Raw genomic sequence first — 19,780 nt, forward strand, 5'->3', positions numbered from 1 at the left:
ATTCTTCGCAAAGTTCAAATCACTCTCAGAAAGTTATATAAACTAGGATGTTTTACCAAAAAAGAATATAAAAATATCTACCCAAGTGACGCCGTACCACCATGTTTATATGGAGTAATTAAAGCCTATAAGCCTGAAAAAGGTTACCCAATGAGGTTAATTGTAAGCACCATTGGTACACCTACATATAACATCTCTAAATATTTAGTCAATATGGTACAACCCACTTTAAACTTAAATGAAACGCATTTAAAAAATTCTCAACAATTTGTGGATACAGCAAAATTATGGGAAATTGATAAGGATGAGGTTCAGGTCTCCTTTGATGTTGTGAATTTGCACCCTTTGGTCCCAATTAAAGAAGCAACCATTATACTAGTTGAAAGATTAAAAAACAACCAGAGCTTTATATCTAAGTTAACTTTTGAAGAGATCAGATTACAATTAGAACTTTGTCTTTCTCATTGCTATTTTTTATATGAAAATGATATTCACGAGCTCGAAAACTCCGGACCAATTGGGTTAGCTCTTATGGTGGTAGTTGCTGAGTGTTTTTTACATCATGAAAGTAATGCTTTTTCATTGGCGCTTAACAACAACATCCATGTGAAATCATTTAAAAGATATGTTGATGATATTCATTCAAGGTTCCAAGTAGAAGAAGATGCACAAAAGTTTTTAAATCTACTTAACAAACAACACAAAAGTATTCAATACACAATGGAATCTGCCGACTTAACCAATACATTAAACTATCTTGATGTTTCAGTTACCAACAATAAAATTGGTACATATAGTTTTAAAATACATCACAAAAATGCAATCACAAACATTCAAATTGAACTGAACTCATGCAATGACCCTAAAATTATCAATGGTGTCTTTATTTGTTTCGTCCATAGAGCACTACGTTCATGCACAATAAATAACATTGATGATGGTGATTACGTCGTCATTTTGGAAACCTATGTTCAAATTCTTACATGACAAAAACATCTCTTAAAAAACTCTAAATTTAGATGGTTTTGTATAATATTATTTTTTATATCGGTTTTTAATATACTTGATAACGAGGGTATCTATATTCACTCAAAATATTGTAAAAATAAGTATATTTTTAACAAATAGAAGTTAATCAATAAAAAGAAGTTTTTTAAATATATATATATATATATATATATATATATATATATATATATATATATATATATATATATATATATATATATATATATATATATATATATATATATGTATATATATATATATATATATATATATATATATATATATATATATATATATATATATATATATATATATATAAATATATATATGTAAATTATGTTAGTGTATTTTACAAATAGAGTGCTCAATGTTATTAAAGAACAGAGCAATAATAAATTAGTAAAAAACACTTATCTAACTTTTTTCTTCTACTTGAAGTTTCACCATTACTGGAACATAAGGAAGAGTTCACCTTAAGCCCCTGTTGAAAGAAATGAGGTGGCATAACATGTCCTTTGTTGCTTGCAACTTTTAAAACCATGACAGTAGCGCGAAACTTTATGTGCATAACACAGGGAATCTCTGAAGGATTTGAGCATAACCACCTGTCATTTCTCCGAATGGCTTTTTGGTTTTGGTCAAAATTTTTTTCATCAGAAAAAAACCATAACATGTCAGGAACTACAGGGTGCTTAAGCTTGTTCAAGAGACGTTTTCCTCGAATAATTCTCTGATTCCAAGTTTATGCCAACATAAACTGTCCTCTGCCTATAATATAGGACTTATAGCGGAGGTCTTCTTAGACCACTCGACAGATTAGACCCTCAGAGACATTAAGGTCCCTCGCAATGGCCCTCATGGATTTGAAAGGCTTTTATGAACAATCTCTTGCACTTGTTGGAGAAATTGTGTATTTCTAAGAGTGTCCAAACGTTCTTTATGTCTTTTGCCTTTTGCAACAGTTTCTACATCTCCAGCTGATACTTCCAATTCACAACCTTATGTACGAATTATCAGGAGCAGTTGAGAAAATTGGAGATTTCTAAATTGGTTTATTTTGCGCATATAGCGATGATAACTGTATGTCTCTTTATTTCTTGTGTTGTTTTATAGTCCTCCATTGATAATCTAAGAAAAAAAAAATGTTCTCTATAAATTACAGCCATATATATGATGTCCTCAAATACCGTACGCATTGTGTAATAAAGTTCAATCATTTATTTACTATATATATACAATATATATATATTTATATATGTTTATATAGTTATATATATATATATGTATATATTTTTATATATGTGTGTATATATATATATATATATATATATATATATATATATATATATATATATATATATATATATATATATATATATATATATATATATATATATATATATATATATATATATATATATTTAAACAATTTTAAAATGTCTACTACAAAATAGAGTGCTCAATGTTCTTAAAAGATCAGAGCAATTATAAATTAGTAGAAAATCACTTAACATTTAAACTTAAAATAAGAAAAAGAAAAATTTTTCTTCAAGTGATTTTCCACTAATTTATATAAATATATATTTATATTTAATTATAATATATATATATATATATATATATATATATATATATATATATATATATATATATATATATATATAAATATTTAGTTACCTGATGAGGCTCTTACACTTGAAAGAAAATTAGTGAAAATAAAAAACATCTCATTACTTCCTCTTACTTCATCAATTCTAGTAGAATATCCTTTTCAACTCAACCTTGCTTACACAAATACTTCTCCAAAGATAGATTTCATTGAAAACAGTACTCCTTCAATAGCAAGTTTGACTGAAAATGTTTCTTCAACAGCAGGTTCTACTAAAAACTGTACCACTTCAAAGGTAGACTTTACACTAGGTACAAATCAAGAATTAGTTCTTAATGTTCATTTTGATCCATCTAGCAGAAATGATAAAATAAGTTGGTCAATTGAATCGTTAATGACAGTCTATTACAAAGATCACCCAAGAACTGACTGCATTTCTCTAAAAGGAGAAGTTCATTTTCCAAACCTGATCTTTGAAAAAAATAAGGTAACAAATTTATAATGTAAACTATTTTATAATTTTATATTTAAAAACTGTTGATTTTGCAAATATAAGTATTGTTTTTAAAATTCGCCAATTTCATACTTAAATATTCAAGTTAAAGTAAGTCGTAGTTTAAATTTAATTCATAAGGCTAAATTTAATACACAAGTCTAAATTTAATACTCAAGGCTAAATTTAATACACAAGTCTAAACTTAATACTCAAGGCTAAATTTAATACACAAGGCTAAATTTAATACCTAAGGCAAAATTTAATATAAAAACCTAAATTTAATACACAAGGGTAACTTTAATATACAAGGCTAAATTTAATACAGAAGGCTAAATTTAATACACAAGGCTAAATTTAAAAGATAAGGCAAAATTTAATATATTTGAGTAAATTTACTAAATATGTAAAAATTTATGTATTGAAATTTTGTTTAAGATAAATTTTGAAACTGTCACAAATGATACAGAGCATATTCAAATGGTAAAGGTAACTAATATGAGTCCATTAGATGTCACTTATTCTTGGATTTTTAGTCACCATGATATCTCATTTAAAAAGGAAGAAATTAAAGGTTTGAAACATTTTAAATATATTTAGATTTAGATTTTCATCTGTTTAATTGAAATAAACTTCTATTTTGTAGATTTTTGATTAATATTACTATTATTAGTATTATTATTAATTTAAGTTATTAGAGTTGTGTCTTTTTGTAGGACAAAATTTGAAATTAGTAAAACTGCAACAACCATATATTCTTAAATTCTTTTAAAGCATTTGGATTCAGAGATTGTATTACCATTTCAAGTATTCTTAAACATAATGTAGTGATTTTATACTTGCGATTAAGTTTTTTTTGTTTTTAAAGTTTAAGTAATAATCAACTAATTTGAGTTCTTATGCTTATCTTAATTCTTCCAAAGTTTGTAAAAATTCTTATATACATTACAGTTAAACTTTTTTTTTATTTGCTTTTTGGCCCAGGCTGCCACAATTTTCAGTTTTCAAGCTAATTAATAAATTTTTCAAATCAAAATGCCTGCTAATGATGTGTAAGTCAAAGATTAATTTATTTTCAATTATTGAAATTTTGTTGGCAAAGTAGATCATGGATAATAAGCATAAATGGTGGTATAAAATAAACTCCTCCTGTTTAGTAAATTTTTGTTTGAAATTAAAAAAATAAGATTTTAACTATAAAAAGTTTTTTACAGTTAAAGTTTTATTTTTTATTTTTTTTCTTAACTTTTTTATTTAGATAAAGATGAAATAACTATTTGTGTTGATCAAAGTTGTATCTCTATTGGTTTTTCAACAAATGAAGAAACAAATTTAGTAACTAGCGATGACTACAGTATCTCAATGGCAGATAAAACTTTGTATGAGGTTGACAGTTTTTCAGTGACAGATAAAAAATTTTGCCATGAAATTGGTATTGAAGAGGTGGAGTGTAATTTATAAAATTCTCCAGTATCTATAATTTTATTTTTTCCTAATCTGATATTTAATATACTCCTTTTAAATACTAGTTTATAGTTGTGTAATTTATTGCAGTTTCTTTATTTATTTTTTTTTTTTTTTCTTTGGACAGGTTTTTGATATTTTCCCATTATTTGGTTGTTTAAAACCCAAAGAAACTCTTAATTTTCAATTCAGCTTTTATGGTCACCCATTTATAGTGGCAAATGCTGTTGCTACATGCAGTGTGGAAGAAGGACCTGAATACAATGTGTTTTTAAGTGGGGAGGCATCTTTAATAAGCTATAAACTAAACACAAATGAAGTTGTTTTAGGAAAAATTGTAAGTAAATTTTTTTCCAAATGTTTAATTGCATAGATTTTTTTGCATAAGATTTTTAATTCAAAAGTATGCAGTTTTTTTTAATTTAATTTAATTTAGTTGTATGATCAAGCTACTACGTATGATGTTCAACTGTTTAACACTGGAAGTTTAAAGTTTGAATACCATATACACCAATGTGAATCAAGTAGTTTCTTAGCAGTTGCAAAAATTTTTCCAATGAAGGTTTTTTATATTTATTTAAAATAAAATAAAGTTTTAGATTTAAAAATGTTTGTTCAAGTGATAAAGGTTTAACCAACATAATGGATAAATCAGTTTTATTAAAATCATCATTTTTTAAAATTTATATTAGAACTAGGTTGTAGTTTGTGAAATTTTACATGGTTTTGGCAAACTTGCTTTTTAATCTGTTTGTTTATTGGCATTAAAAGTTTTTTTTTTTTTTTCTCTGAGAAAAATTAGGGGCAATTGTTCTGTTACTACACAGTGTCATAACAATAGTATATTAAAATTTTAAAAGAAGAAATTTTTTATAATGTTAAGTAAAATTATATGTAGAATTTGTATTTTTATATTTTTTACTGATTAAATAAAATCAGTAATACCATTATTGTTACCATTTTTAAGAGGTTTGAATACATCATTATTACCATTTTTAAGACATTAGAATACATCATCATTACCATTTTAAAGATGTTTGAATTCGGAGTAAGAAAGTATATAAAAATATTTTTTTTAAGTTAAACTTTTAAATAGAAAACATTAAGAACAGAAGAAAAATTTGTTGATTGTTTTAATAAGATGTCAAAAATTTAAAAGCAAAATTTAAAAATTCTATTTAACTTAAGAAAGTTGAAAAAAATTTCAAAAGAATGGGCAACTGTTTTGGCTTATCATATAAACTTTATTTGCTACCAACTTGAAGTAATATTAAATTTTTAGTTAAAGATTGTTCTCAAAATAAATAGTGAAAAAAAAAATCATAAATTTTACATTCATAATTATTTTTATAGTTTGTGTCAACTTACCCTGAGGTAGGGTAAGTTGGTAAGCTTTTTTTTTTTTTTTTTTCGAGGCTCTGAATGATTGAAAAACCTAAAGCTAATTTAAACCTAATTCTATTTCATTTTTACATTATAATATTTCTACATGAATTATTAAATAAAATTCAATTAAAGTATTTTACAAAAATTCAGTAAGTTGCGGTAGTTTAAAAAAGTTAATATTCGTCAAGACTGGTATATGTGTCAAGTCAGAGAAAATTTTCTGTCCTTAGAGAAGTTTTTTCTTTATACCATTTGTCAATGCTAGATTAAACCTTTTTAGTTAGGGTATAATCTGGAGTATTCCATTGTTTTTGCTTTGAAATTTGAACTTTTGCAATATCTATATAATAAAAAGAACAAATTCTCAAATAGAATTTTCAATAAATATAAAGAACAAATTTTCAAATCATAAAGAGACATAAATGGTATTAGGAATTGACCTAATCCTTTACTTAAGAACAAGTAACTTGAGCTTACCAATAAAATAAAAAGTGACATCAAAGTATCAATGTCAATAATGCATTTATTCAGAATTTATTCAGGAAAATAAAATAAATACCAATAAAAAGTTTTAAAAGTAATTACTTTCATCAAAAAAAAATTTGAAAAAAAAACATTAAAAGTTGAATTTTTACTTCAAAAATAGTCTTTTTAATAAATTAATTTTTTTAAAGTTCAAAATGTTACTAAATGTTTAAAAATATTACTAAATGTTTTTTGTGTCATCTTTGTTGCCATGTTTGATTAAGTTTGACTATTTACACAGTATTTACACAGCATTTACACAGTCACTATATATTACTGAGAAATTGGCTATTCTCACAGCAGCATAAAATGTTAGTAAAAAAATTGTATTACAGCTGTTCTACATAATGAACATACTTGTTTCATAGCAGTTGTGTATTTACTTTTTCAATTTACAAAGTAACATGAGCAATTCTGTTGTTGTTTATTTTTTAAATTTAATTTATTTTCATATTCTAACCGTAATTAACTTACAAAATAAAGTGAATTATGCAGTGGAAAAAAAAAGTCACTTTTTATATCAGAGTTTTCCTCTTCTTATAGGCAAGTTATCTTCATCATTGATTAGGTACTTCACCTGAACTTAATTATAGATATCAACTGAGATCAAAAATTTGATTTTTTTTTTCAGGGTGTTTTATCTGCAGGTGATGTGGCAAAATTAACAATTCAATGTGTACCAATTGTTCCACAAGATTTTGAGATTTATATCATGGTTAATTGATTTTATATATGTATATATATATATATATATATATATATATATATATATATATATATATATATATATATATATATATATATATCTGTGTGTTTTTATTTAAATCTGTGTAATTTTATTTTATATTTTTTGTTTAAATAAAAAGTGAAAAGCAAAACTTTGACAAAAATGTTGGTAGATAAAGTTTAAATAAGAAAAAACTTAAGCAATGGAAACAGGAGCAATTAAAATGTCTGATAAAGGACTAGTCTATTTTTAAAGATATCAATAAGAATATGCTCGTTACAATCAATATATTAAATAAAATTTCTTCACAAGTAGTTCAGCCTTTATCTTGGAGTATTGATAAAATCTATCCTGTGCAAGAGAGATGAAACTTAATTTGCCTTGTAAATAATAAACTGATTTGCTTTTGTCAATGACAAATTTTCTTAATTAATGACTTCCTAAATGTCTTTTAAGGATGGTAAAAATTTTAGGAGCACAGAGTGCACAGTTAATTATTTGGAGGATCATGAAAAACAGTTTTGAGCAATTGAAGCAGCGAGGTAACTAGTACAATAGTCTTATAGAAAAACTATGCAACAGGTTTTTTAATAAGTGTGGTCTTACAATACAAATTAAATGAATCAACAAGGACACCACCCATGCACAATGTTTGTAAAGCTCAAATAGTCACTTTTCTTGTTATTTTCTAATGAGAGATATACACTGCTGCTCACGGAAGTTAGGACACTGGAGATTTTTTCGAAAAAGCAAAATTAATATATAATTATGTTATAGAATTTTTAATTTATATTAATAAAAATTATATTTTTTATACATTTTCAATATAAAATATATTATTAGTCAGTTTTATGTAATAAAAATGTACAAAAACCATTATAATAATTAAATTTTTTTTCGTCAAAAAAACTACCCTTTGATTTAATAACTGCTTTAACTATTCTCGGCATTCTTTCAATTAATTATCTAATTGTTTCTTTTTGAATATTATTCCATTCCAGTTCTATAATGTTCCATAAATGAGATTTTGATGTCGGACATACAGTTCTAATTTTTCTATCCAGTTCATCCCATAGTAACTCAATGGGGTTGAGGTCTGGGTTTTGGGGAGGCCAGGTCATTACATGTAATACATTTTCAGTTTTTTTTGATTCTAAATAATTTCTACATAATAATGCAGTATGTTTAGGGTCATTATCATGCATCAGAATAAAATTATCTCCAATTAATCAAAGTCCCGAAGGGATTGCACTTGTTTCCAGGATATCATGCGGTTTTCCAGGATATTATGCGGTAGTGGTGTAGTGGTAAAGCGCTTGCTTCATAAGCGAGAGGTTCCGAGTTCGATCCCCACCACGTCCCTGGTAGTACCGCGCTCAACTTGTTTCTCCGCGCAGCGGCCTTGTTCGTCAAGGTTCGTGTTTCGGAGTTATAGAGTTGAGAGAGGGTTATAACCACTATTAAGTAACCTCCTCGTCTGTAGTGGCCTTCTCGGCCTTGAGGAGGTGAATAACAAAAAAAAAAAAAAAAAAAAAAAAAAAATATCTCTATAATGTTCTGCTCTCATTATACCATCGATTTTATGCAAATATCCCACTCCATCCAGAGAGAAACAACCCCAAACTATCACAGAGCCTTCACCATGTTTTACTGTTGGAACCAGACATTGAGTTAGCATTTTTTCTTCAGCAGATCTTCTAACGTAAACTCTTCGCTTATTTCCGAAAACTTCAAATTTTGACTCATCGGTCCAGAGTACTTGTTTCCATTCATCCATCGTCCAATTTTTGTGGAGCTGTGCCCAACGGAATCTCTTCTGTCGATTAACTTTTCGTAGATATGGTTTTCGGATAGCAACACGACCATGCAAATTAGCTTTTTGCAATCTTAGTTTGATTGTACTGACAGAAACTTTTTTTTCTCGATCACAATTGAAAATAGCTGTTATTTGTGGAGCAGTTAACATTCGATTACGCTTACTGATGACTTTTATACATCGGTCATCAGTTTTTGTTGTTATGCGAGAAGGACCTGGACGACTTCTGTCTTCCAAACTTCCAGATTCTTGATATCGGCGAATCGTATAGCTAACTGTTGATTTACTCAGATTTAATTTTTCAGCTATTTTTCTAACTGTATAGCCTTCTTGAAGCAAAGTGAGTATTGCTGTCCTTTTTTCAACACTTATTGGCTTACCTTTAGGCATATTTTTTTCAATATTTTGAATTTACACTAAAAAAATAATTTTTAATTTTACCTTTGAACTTCTGCACTTGAAATTTTTAAAACACTAACACAAAATACACAAAATATCTACAAAAACACAGTTAACAATAGAAATACTTGTTAAACGACAAACTTAAAAGATTTGAGTTGATAATGTAAAATACAGGTTCATACGTGACCTTTAATATGTTTCTGCGTTCTCTGTTTATTTATTTAAAATGATAAGACTTTTACTTGTGAGTACAATTTATGTTATTTTAAATGTTAGTTATTTTAATATATTTACATTAAAATAACTTTTAGAATTTTTATAATTTTTTAATTTTTTTAGAATTTAGAATTTTTTTGATACAAATTTTATTTAACTTGATTTATTTTTATATAAACATAAATTTTACTAATATAAGTAAATAATTTTATAACGTAATTACATTTTAATGTTGTTCTTTTGAAAAAATATTTTTTGTCCTAACTTCCGTGAGCGGCAGTGTAAGTGAGAACAAAAAAAAAAGAGTCAAATAAGTCAATCCAGTACTTATCTTTGGCAAGACAATGTAACAAAAGTTTACATCTACAGCTTCCAAAATTTTTATTAAGTTAAAATAAAAAGTAAATTTTTTTTTTCAAGTTTTTGTAATTTTAAAAAACTTTTTTTTTTAAATTTATGCATTTAGTTAGAAATGGTTTGTTTAACAGGTATTTAACAATTTGTTCTACTAAATATATTGAGAAATTGTGTAAAGAAACTCCAGTGTTCTGATTGGTATTGTAGACTAGCTACTGATAATTACAGAAGTTTATAAATAAAAGAAAAACTTGAATAAAATGTTTATTACATTTAAGTAAAACTCATTTTTGCTTCAGTTTAAAAACAATAGAATTTTTATGCAATAATTTTTTGTAACAATTTAGGTGCAAGTTGCTCACTTTCCTTCTGAAAAAATAACTATAAAAGGTACTGGAGTGTTCCCTCATATTATATTCAATTTACCAAAAGACGATCAGTCTGCCCAATACAAACATTTACATGCTCAAGCTATGGAAAGTTTATCAAAGCAGAAAATTTTCTTTACTGATGGAGTAAGTAATTTTATTATTTTATACAAAAACAACATGGTGTAGCTTCTATTGTTTTCTATTTAAATGTAAATCCTTAAACTAGCATAGTGTTTTTATTAAAATATTTTAATGCAGTCATAGAAAAATAAAAATTATCAATATTAATTATGTATTTTAGAGTGAAATAAATGAAATAGATATTCAAGCTGAGATTGATAGACTTGAAATAAAACAGTTAGTACTTGGAAAATTAAACAATATGGCAGAGACATCTCAATCTGTTTGCACAATAATGGGAAAATCGCAAAGGTTAATTTTACAAATAAAAATATAAATGTTATAAAATTTGACACCAGTTATAACATTTACACAAAAAACAGGTTCATAAATGCTTTCATGAATACTATATGTAGTAGGCTCATCAATGCTTCATGAATACTATATGTAGTAGGCTCATTAATGCTTCATGAATATTATATGTAGTAGGCTCATAAATGCTTCCATTAAAATTATTTGTGTTAGGACTGTATTTCAAGTTCTGCTGTGAATAAAAATTTTTCTCCACAAAAAGTTTTACATAATAAAAATACTGTTTTTAAAATAATCATAGATTTTATTTTGATTTTAGGCCATCTCTGACAGAGTATATTTTGGATTTCGGTCCTGTAATTTACGGATCAGTTGTGCGAAAAATGTTTCAAGTCATTAATATAGGTCATCTCCCTGTCTCTTTTTATGCAGAACATAAATGTATTTTAAAAACAGGCTTTAGTGTCAAATTAGATCCAGTTAAAGGTCTTCCTGGTTATCCTCATAATGAGCATTTAGAGTTTGAAGCAGTATTTAGTCCTCAATCAGAAAAGTTATCTGTTGGACCTATTCAAACAGTGTTACCGATTAAGGTTAGGAAGTTTGTTTGTTAAGTTTGAAGCTTTGTAAATTCAAGTTTATTATTTTTTTATTGCATGTTTAGGTTCTAAAAGGGCCGACTTTCAATCTTTGTTTTAAAGCATTTGTTACTATTCCAGATGCATCATTATCTGTAAATTTTGTTGAATTTGGTGAAGTTATATGTGGTCAATGTAAACTAATTGCATTGCAAATAAAAAACACTTCAAATGTTTTGTAAGTTCTAATTAAATGATTTTTTATTATTTCTTTTTATACAAAAATAGTTGTTTACAACTTTTATATTAATAAGTTCCAATAAACATCGTAATGTATATCTACAAAAGTATAAGCAAAATACTGTTTGTGTGTCTAAAAGTTTAAACAATTTTGTTAAGTGTTGTTATCTTTTTTCGAATGCAGTTAGATCATGTGGTTGACAGTTGTTTGCTTTTTTGAGTTTTTTTTTTTTTTTAACGTTTTTAAAGGCTCAACTTTATAATCTTTAATATTAAAAATCCTTGGGGTTTACAACTAATTTGTTTTATTTTTTGTTTTAATTAACATTATAGTTTGTAAAATTTGTCAAATAAAATTTGTTATAAAATTTAAACATAATCACCTCCCTCTCATTTACACATCAGTTAATTAACTTTTTTAACATAAATGGTGCTTCTATCTTTGAGTATTATTATTTCTTTTTTTAGTAAATTATTCTTATCAGCAACAATAACAAAATAAATTTATGATAAGAACGTCAACATCAAGGTCAATTGCAACAGTTTTTTTCAAAATTTTGTGTAAGAACTACGTTTTAAAAAGACTAGGTCTCAAAAGCTTGCTACTTTTTAAGGTTAAGGTCTAACTTTACTGTAACAAAGATGACCAAATCAATGACATCTTTTACTTAAATTACTTTTTCTTTTTAGGCTTTTTATAAAAAAGTTTAAATACACTAAAATATTTATGCAAAGTTTATATGTAATGTTGATTTAAATATTTAAACACTCATTACAGTGTAGCAATATTAATAGTAATAACAATAATAGTAATTATTGTTGATATTATTATTATACATCTGTCCATTCACTTATGACTATTTGGCTGATGTTGCTGCTAGTTCTATAAATATGTCAAAAACAGTTTGGTTGTAAAGTTTGCAGTGTAGTTAATAAGACATCAAACATGTCAAAACTTAAGCAGTGATAGGAAACTTGAGCTGATGTTAATGTTATTGAATATGGATGTTTCATCTGTTAAATTTATTAGCCCAAGATTTTTCAATTTCAAACATCAAGGATGAGATTGTTCATGTTGCTAAATATTTTTGAAACAACAATTTTGCTTCTGCAACATGTAAAACAAAAGGTGGATTAATGGAACAAAATCCTATCTAAAACACTAGCACTATAAAACACTATAAAATCATATAAACAATTTGTGAAGAAAACATAGCAATAATAAGATGAGAAATAATAAGAATATTAAAATGTTGTAAATAAATATAATCCAAAGCCAAGTGCCAAAGTGTTGCTACCAATGCTCAAATATTTGCTGTTACTTTGGATCTGACACAGAAAGTCAGTTGTACTATTAATGACAGGGAATGAGAAGGAAAATTTTTCAGAATGAATTCAGACCTAAATTCAGCTAAGGTGTCTACAAGCATTGAATAGTAAAAAAAAATAGCAGGCAATCATCCCAGCTCATATCTTGATTAATATTCTTAAAGCTAAATACATAAATATTAAAGAAATTAAGAAAATATATTATATATATTTTTAAGAATAAATTTTAAAGAAATTCAAGAATCTAGGAAAACTATTAAAATTATTTAATTAGAAAACATTGAAATAAATGAATTAAGTTTTGACAAATGGTAAATATACTGTAGTCACTCTGAAACTTGCTATCAATTTGAGATTTTGTGCCTTTTCTACACATGCTAACATTAAAAAAATGTTTTCTACCCATGCAAACATTAAAAAAATATATTTTCTACACACGCCAACATTTAAAAAAAAAATGTTTTCTTTGCACGCCAACATTTTAAAAAAATATTTTCTACACACGCCAACATTAAAAAAAAATGTTTTAGTTATGATTTTGTAATACTTTTTTATGTAAATCTGATATAATTTTAAAAAATTCTGATTTTTTTTATTTTGTAAAAAAATGTTATTTTTTTCAATCTTGCTGCAGTTATCTTTAAGATAAGTCACTAAGATGAAATAAATGTGTATTGCATAAAAATGTTAAAACATCGAGTGCCATTAAAATGAGACAAATGTGTATTGCATAAAAATATAAAAATATCGGATGCCATTAAAATGAGATAAATGTGTATTATGTTAAAACAATAACTTAATTGAGACAATTGCTTAGATAAAACTAATTTTGCAGTATTATTTTAAGTAGTAATATAAATTAAAAAAATATTAGGAAAACTTAAATTATATACATATAAATAGTAAATTAATAAACTTTGTATTAATTCATAAAAAAAATTTATGTTTTTAGCTGTCATTGGCATTTCCTTCAAGACTTAGAGGTTTGTTAAAATCTTGCAGAGTTATGGAAATCATTGAAAGAATGATACAATAAATAATTGAGTGTTTGGGTACATAATTCATAAGTTATAAGCTCAATTACTTCCACAACTCATAGGTTATGAATTCAATTACTTTTCACAACTTATGAGTTATGTATTCAATTACTTACATTTTTAATTCATAAATTTTAGTAGGAAAGACAGGTTATTGGTTTTTGATTTAAAATGTTAGTCTATGTAAACATCTGTTCAACCAAAAACTTCATTATCAAAATATAAAAAGGGTTAGCTGTCTACTTCCCAATGTTTTAAAGTTATTAAAAATTAACTCCTTATTTATTGTTACAAGTTTTAAACTATGATCTAAAGAAATTATTTGTTATCATTAACACTTTTAGAATAAAAAATCTCTAAATAAGAAAACCGCCAGAGCTCCATCACAAGTGAGTATCTTTGAGCTTCTGCCTTCAAGTGGTTTTTTATTACCTGGTCAAAGTCAAAATGTCAATGTGAAGTTTATGCCAAGAGAAGAAGTAATTTTTAATTTATTTAATTTTAAGGCTTTAAAAATTAAACGCATAAATATTAGGTTTAAAATTTTTCTTAAATTTTTGTGAAGAAAATTTCACAATAGTTTTTAAAAAAATTTTGAACCTAAAATTTTTATAAAACTTTTGTGAACAAATTTTTTAATACCTCTCTCACATTTTGCATGAGGGAGTTGACATTCTAGCTGGTATCTTCCTTTCAGCATGGAGTAACTAATATTGAATTTCGTTGACTAATATATTTGAGGAAATGATATGGCAATATTTTCTTAAAATGTCATCATTTGTTGGCAGTAAGTATTTGTGAAGCTCTAAAATAGGTCTGTTTAGAAAATACAATGATCTCCTTGGGTTCTACCACGCTATTAACCTTTTTTTCCACATTTTTTAATTTTCTTTTTTTGCACTTTTGCATTGTTTATTGTTTATATATCTAAAAAAACATAAGCTTTTACTGTTATATTGCTTGAACATTTATGAATATAATGATATTAATATTTAACAGGTTTTGCATATTAAAAAAATGTATTACGATGTTCAAAAATGTATGTATGATGAATGTATATGTATGTATGTATCTATGTATGTATCTATGTTTTTTACATTACTTACATATTACATATTTTTACATTACATTTTACATTGGCTAATTTTTTATGAGCTAACATTTGAAAGTTAAATTAATTAAAAAAAAAACACTTTTTCGCTTTTTCATAACTTTATATGCTATTTTTTATGCATTAAATTTAATAGTTTATTGAACTTAAAAATGTTTTATGATTTTATTGTGTGTTTTAGTTGGTTATTAAAAAAAAAAAAAAATATATATATATATATATATATATATATATATATATATATATATATATATGTAATATTTTTTAGTTAATATTTGTAGGCTAATTATTCAAAAAAGTTATTCATTAAACTATCTCAGAGCACAATCCAACCTTTTATATCATGCAAAGGAACTGGAAAAGAACCACATATTGAGTTAGATAACAAAGTTTTAATCTTTCCCCCTGTTCTTCCATTTTGTGGTAAAGCTGAAGTCATTGTTAAAGTAACAAATCCTTGCACATTTCCTGTTGAGTTTTATTCTTTAGAGTTTGATAAACAATATCTTGAAGAGGAGAAGGTACTTAAAAATTTCTTTTTACACTAATATTAAAATTATATAAATTAGATGCTGGTTAGTTAAACAAATTTTTAACATTTACTGTTGTGTTTTAATTGTGAAAAATATTTTTAGTTTATTTAAGTTCAGGCAAACTCCACAAGTTTGCCTTGACATAACTTTGAACCAAAACCAGTTTTGAGATTTTAAATTTCAATTTTGAAGTCTTGAAATTGAATTTTAGTTTGAATACTCTTGTTAAATTGGAATGTAGATATAAACCAAGACAAAATAAAGGAGTGTAAAAATTTTAGATGGACATTTTAAAAAAAAGAGATTTTCAAATATTTAAATCTGTTTATAAATTTTTATATTATTGAAGATGCTATTAAATTTTTATAGTCTTGAAATAAAACTTCAAAAGTATATGCAACTTTATGGAAGGGTGAGGGCAACTTTATGGAACTTTATGAGGGACAAAAATTTTACACATTTTTCTCTAGACTTCATTTACTGTGTGCATTTGGCAATGTATCCTAATTTTACAGATTTACTGTGTGCATTTGGCAATGTATCCTAATTTTACAGATTTACTGTGTGCATTTGGCAATGCATTCTAATTTTACAAGACAAAAAAATCTCTAAAAAGTTCTTTTGTGATGTACTTGATGTTAACTGAGTCAGGAACAAAAGAAATTTAAAAAATAAAAACAAATAAATATAACTAATAAATTTAAAACTATCCAGACCAATTTTTTGAGGTTTCTATTACTGTTTAAACCAATGAGATTTTTCATTGGTTTAATAAATAGCAAGAATGCAGAAATTTATTCATCGGTTTAATAAATAGCAAGAGTCTTTTCAGAAAATCTTGAATAGCAAAAACCCAATGTAACCTTTCTTGATGTAGATTGGGTTGGTACAAATAAAAGTTTTTTATTTGTTTCCAATACAGATAAAAATGTGGATTTCTATTATTTTTTAATGTCTAAATACAATTTTGAATTATGAATTATGATTTATATGCAAATACAGATATAGCTAGTTTCATTTTGTATAAAAATAGTTTATATAACTTTTTTACATTAATTGTAGTTTTTATAAATAGTTTAAATAAAAGTAGTAAATAATTAGTTTTTGTTCTGTGACTCAAGAAATGTTGTCATTATATAAATGATAAAAATGTAAACAAAGCCAATATAATAAAAAATATACCATTAGGATTTTTATTGCACATAAAACTCTATAAATTATTAATTATAATATATAATAGTTGTTATAAATTATATATTAAAACTAATTAAAAAAAAAACTTTCGCTTGATACTGGTTGATTTTTTATTTACTAAAGATGGAGAATATCATACAACATTATATGAAATTTTTCATTCAGTATGTGCTTTAGTTAATTTTAGTAGCATTTAATTAGCAAATAATTTAAACAATAATTTAAAAGTAATATGCCATTAAGCTATACAGATGCTTACCAGGTTTATTTAGATGTATACAAGGAACATTGAAGGTTTATTGAACAAAATATCATTTTATCTACATACTTTTTTTTTAAATGTACATTAAATAACTTTTACTCTCTCTCTCTCTCAACATTTTTAATGTACATTGAATAACTTTTCTTCTCTCTCTCAACATATTTAATGTACATTAAATAAGTTTTCTTCTCTCTCTCTCAGCATTTTTGTTCAGCAGTTAATGAAGTTTTTTTTTCTCAGCATGTTTTTTTTACTTTTAGAATGTTTGTTTAAATGTATAATATCTCTAAAAGCAAATTTTTTTTTTGTTCCAAAAAAAGTAACAAATTAGATCCTGAAATGATAAAACATTACTTTCAATTTGTTCAGGTTCACTAGTTTCAAAAGTAATTTTTTAAAGATAAAAATTTTAAATTCTTAATGATGATGTTAGATGTTAAGATTTCTTCATAAAAAATTCTATAAATTAAAAAGTCCTTTACTGCCCATACAAAAAAATTGCAGCATTAGTATTCAGTAACAAGAAGTTGAGTTTTTACTTGGTAATAATATTCTTGGTCTTTTTTAAGTGATAATTGGTTGTTTTTCATTAAGAATTATAATCAGTTACTGTTTTAGATTCTCACATTTTAACAGTTTTATCGATCCAAAATAAAACTGCAGTGTTACATGTACATGCTTCAGCAAGATCTGCCTTGCAATTACAGTGTGGATATCAAATTCTGAAAGAATCCATGGATTAATTTGGGTATCATTTAGATTTTGAGAATGAAACACCTAAAAAATTTACTATGTTATTTTTTATTTAAATGCTTCCATGATTTATAGGTCTTTATATCCTCAGATGTATAAGAACTTGGTGAAAAATAATAGATAATTTTATAAATCGGTGTAAGTTACAGCTGGAAAGGTTTCTTCATTGTTTTTGAATTCGTTATCTGGAATTGAGCAAGTGTCTATGTGTCTTTGTATAAGAATTGTGATCATATCTGTTTTTGGAAGGTACATCAAATGTTTTGTAGTACGACATTTCTTTATAGTAAATTTAGTAATTAAACTTGATATTGATTAAAAATCTTGATTATCATACCATACAAATATTAAATGTTATATTATTATATTAATATTGGTAATAAAAACCTATTACAAATGGTATTAAAATTAATACTGCAAATAATTTGTTTACTTTTTTTATCCTCTCATAATGACAACTTTAAAAAAGTCACGTGCATAAAAGAGTTGCATAACACAATGGACATATATAGTGGAATACTATATTGTTCTATGAGTTTTTTGTGTGTGTATCAGGTTGTTTTGTGTGTATCAGGAGAAATAACTGTTAGACATCAGTGCTGCTCTGATCATTTTTAAAACTCGCTAGAGGAGGGCAAACAATCATTGTTCACTTTGTCAGAATATATAAAAAATATTTTTTGACAAAGTGAAGAAAGTGTTTTCTGACAATATATATATATATATATATATATATATATATATATATATATATATATATATATATATATATATATATATATATATATATAAATTTTGTAATATATTCTGAACTATTGAATTCTTTATTTTTATTTAATTTATAACTATATTGTTTTCATATTTGAAAGATTTTACAATCATTGCATTGTTATGATGATAACAATATGACTTTATTACCTCCACGACATCCTGGTGATAGTCTGCCTAAAGAAATTTTAGCCTACTGGGAAAAATCTCACAAATCTGCTGAAAATTCTCCTAGAGAATCACCTGTTAATAACAATTCACCCACTTTTAATTTGAATGAAAATGACAAGAAAGGTATTTTTAATATTTTTTTTACTAATTCTTCTTCTCAAGGCCGAAATAGTATAGGCCACTACTATTGGAGGTAGTAGTATGGTGTTGTACTATTTCTACCATAATGGTAGTCTATACTTTGTATTCTCAATAAATCCAAAACAGAAATCTTAACAAGCAACACCACCTTAAAGAAAAAACGTTCTACACCCTTACTATTTACCAGCAAAGTTTTTAATCAACTTGAATTTTGTTTACTTTTATAATAACTTTAAAAAAATTATATTTCAAATGTTGATATTGTGATTAGGGTTTGCATTAACAATAATGATAAAAACTATTTTCTACATTTTTGACATAAGAAAACAGCTAAAACTTATATGGTTTTAAAGCTTGCAAATTCTAAAAAATGATTAGGAATAAAGTATCAGATTAAAATTTGTAGCCAGATTTGTGCAAATTAAATTAGAGTAGATAAAAAAGTGTATAGTTTCCAATAATATATATTTGATCTATATAATAATGTTAATATGTCTGGAAAATTAATCTAGGTCTTAGAATATAGGTCCTAATTGAACGTATATATCCATAAGCACCAACACATGTACAGAGCGATTTAATATTGATGATGTTATAATGAACATCAATACATAATATGTATTGATGTTCATAATAAGTAATTTATAAATAATAATTTTAGTAATATAAAATCTAATTTATAAATATTAAGTAATTTAAGTATATTTATAATAACAAATGGTGTAGTGTTCATAATAAGTAATAGTGCAGTGTTGATAATAAAAAACTTGGCAGTGTTCATTATAACAAAAAGCGTTTATAATAAAAAATGGTGCAGCGTTTATAATAAAAAATGGTGAAGCGTTTATTATAACAAA

General features: G+C 25.4%; 1 protein-coding gene across 2 annotated transcripts in view; it reads left to right on the forward strand.

Moving 5' to 3' along the window:
- Positions 1-19,780, forward strand: part of LOC100201323 (hydrocephalus-inducing protein) — a 150,370-nt gene that overhangs the window by 56,983 nt on the left and 73,607 nt on the right. For both annotated transcript variants that reach the window (XM_065818900.1, XM_065818901.1), the window contains exons 26-39: positions 2,682-3,104; positions 3,549-3,684; positions 4,369-4,553; positions 4,702-4,911; positions 5,011-5,136; positions 7,117-7,200; positions 10,351-10,518; positions 10,676-10,806; positions 11,126-11,399; positions 11,471-11,622; positions 13,906-13,936; positions 14,335-14,469; positions 15,383-15,622; positions 18,713-18,905. In XM_065818900.1, coding sequence (XP_065674972.1) covers positions 2,682-3,104; positions 3,549-3,684; positions 4,369-4,553; positions 4,702-4,911; positions 5,011-5,136; positions 7,117-7,200; positions 10,351-10,518; positions 10,676-10,806; positions 11,126-11,399; positions 11,471-11,622; positions 13,906-13,936; positions 14,335-14,469; positions 15,383-15,622; positions 18,713-18,905 — 2,488 coding nt within the window. The remainder of the gene's footprint in view (positions 1-2,681; positions 3,105-3,548; positions 3,685-4,368; positions 4,554-4,701; positions 4,912-5,010; positions 5,137-7,116; positions 7,201-10,350; positions 10,519-10,675; positions 10,807-11,125; positions 11,400-11,470; positions 11,623-13,905; positions 13,937-14,334; positions 14,470-15,382; positions 15,623-18,712; positions 18,906-19,780) is intronic.

This window comes from Hydra vulgaris, chromosome 15 (assembly GCF_038396675.1).
Source record: "Hydra vulgaris chromosome 15, alternate assembly HydraT2T_AEP".
NCBI classification, from domain to species: domain Eukaryota; kingdom Metazoa; phylum Cnidaria; class Hydrozoa; order Anthoathecata; family Hydridae; genus Hydra; species Hydra vulgaris.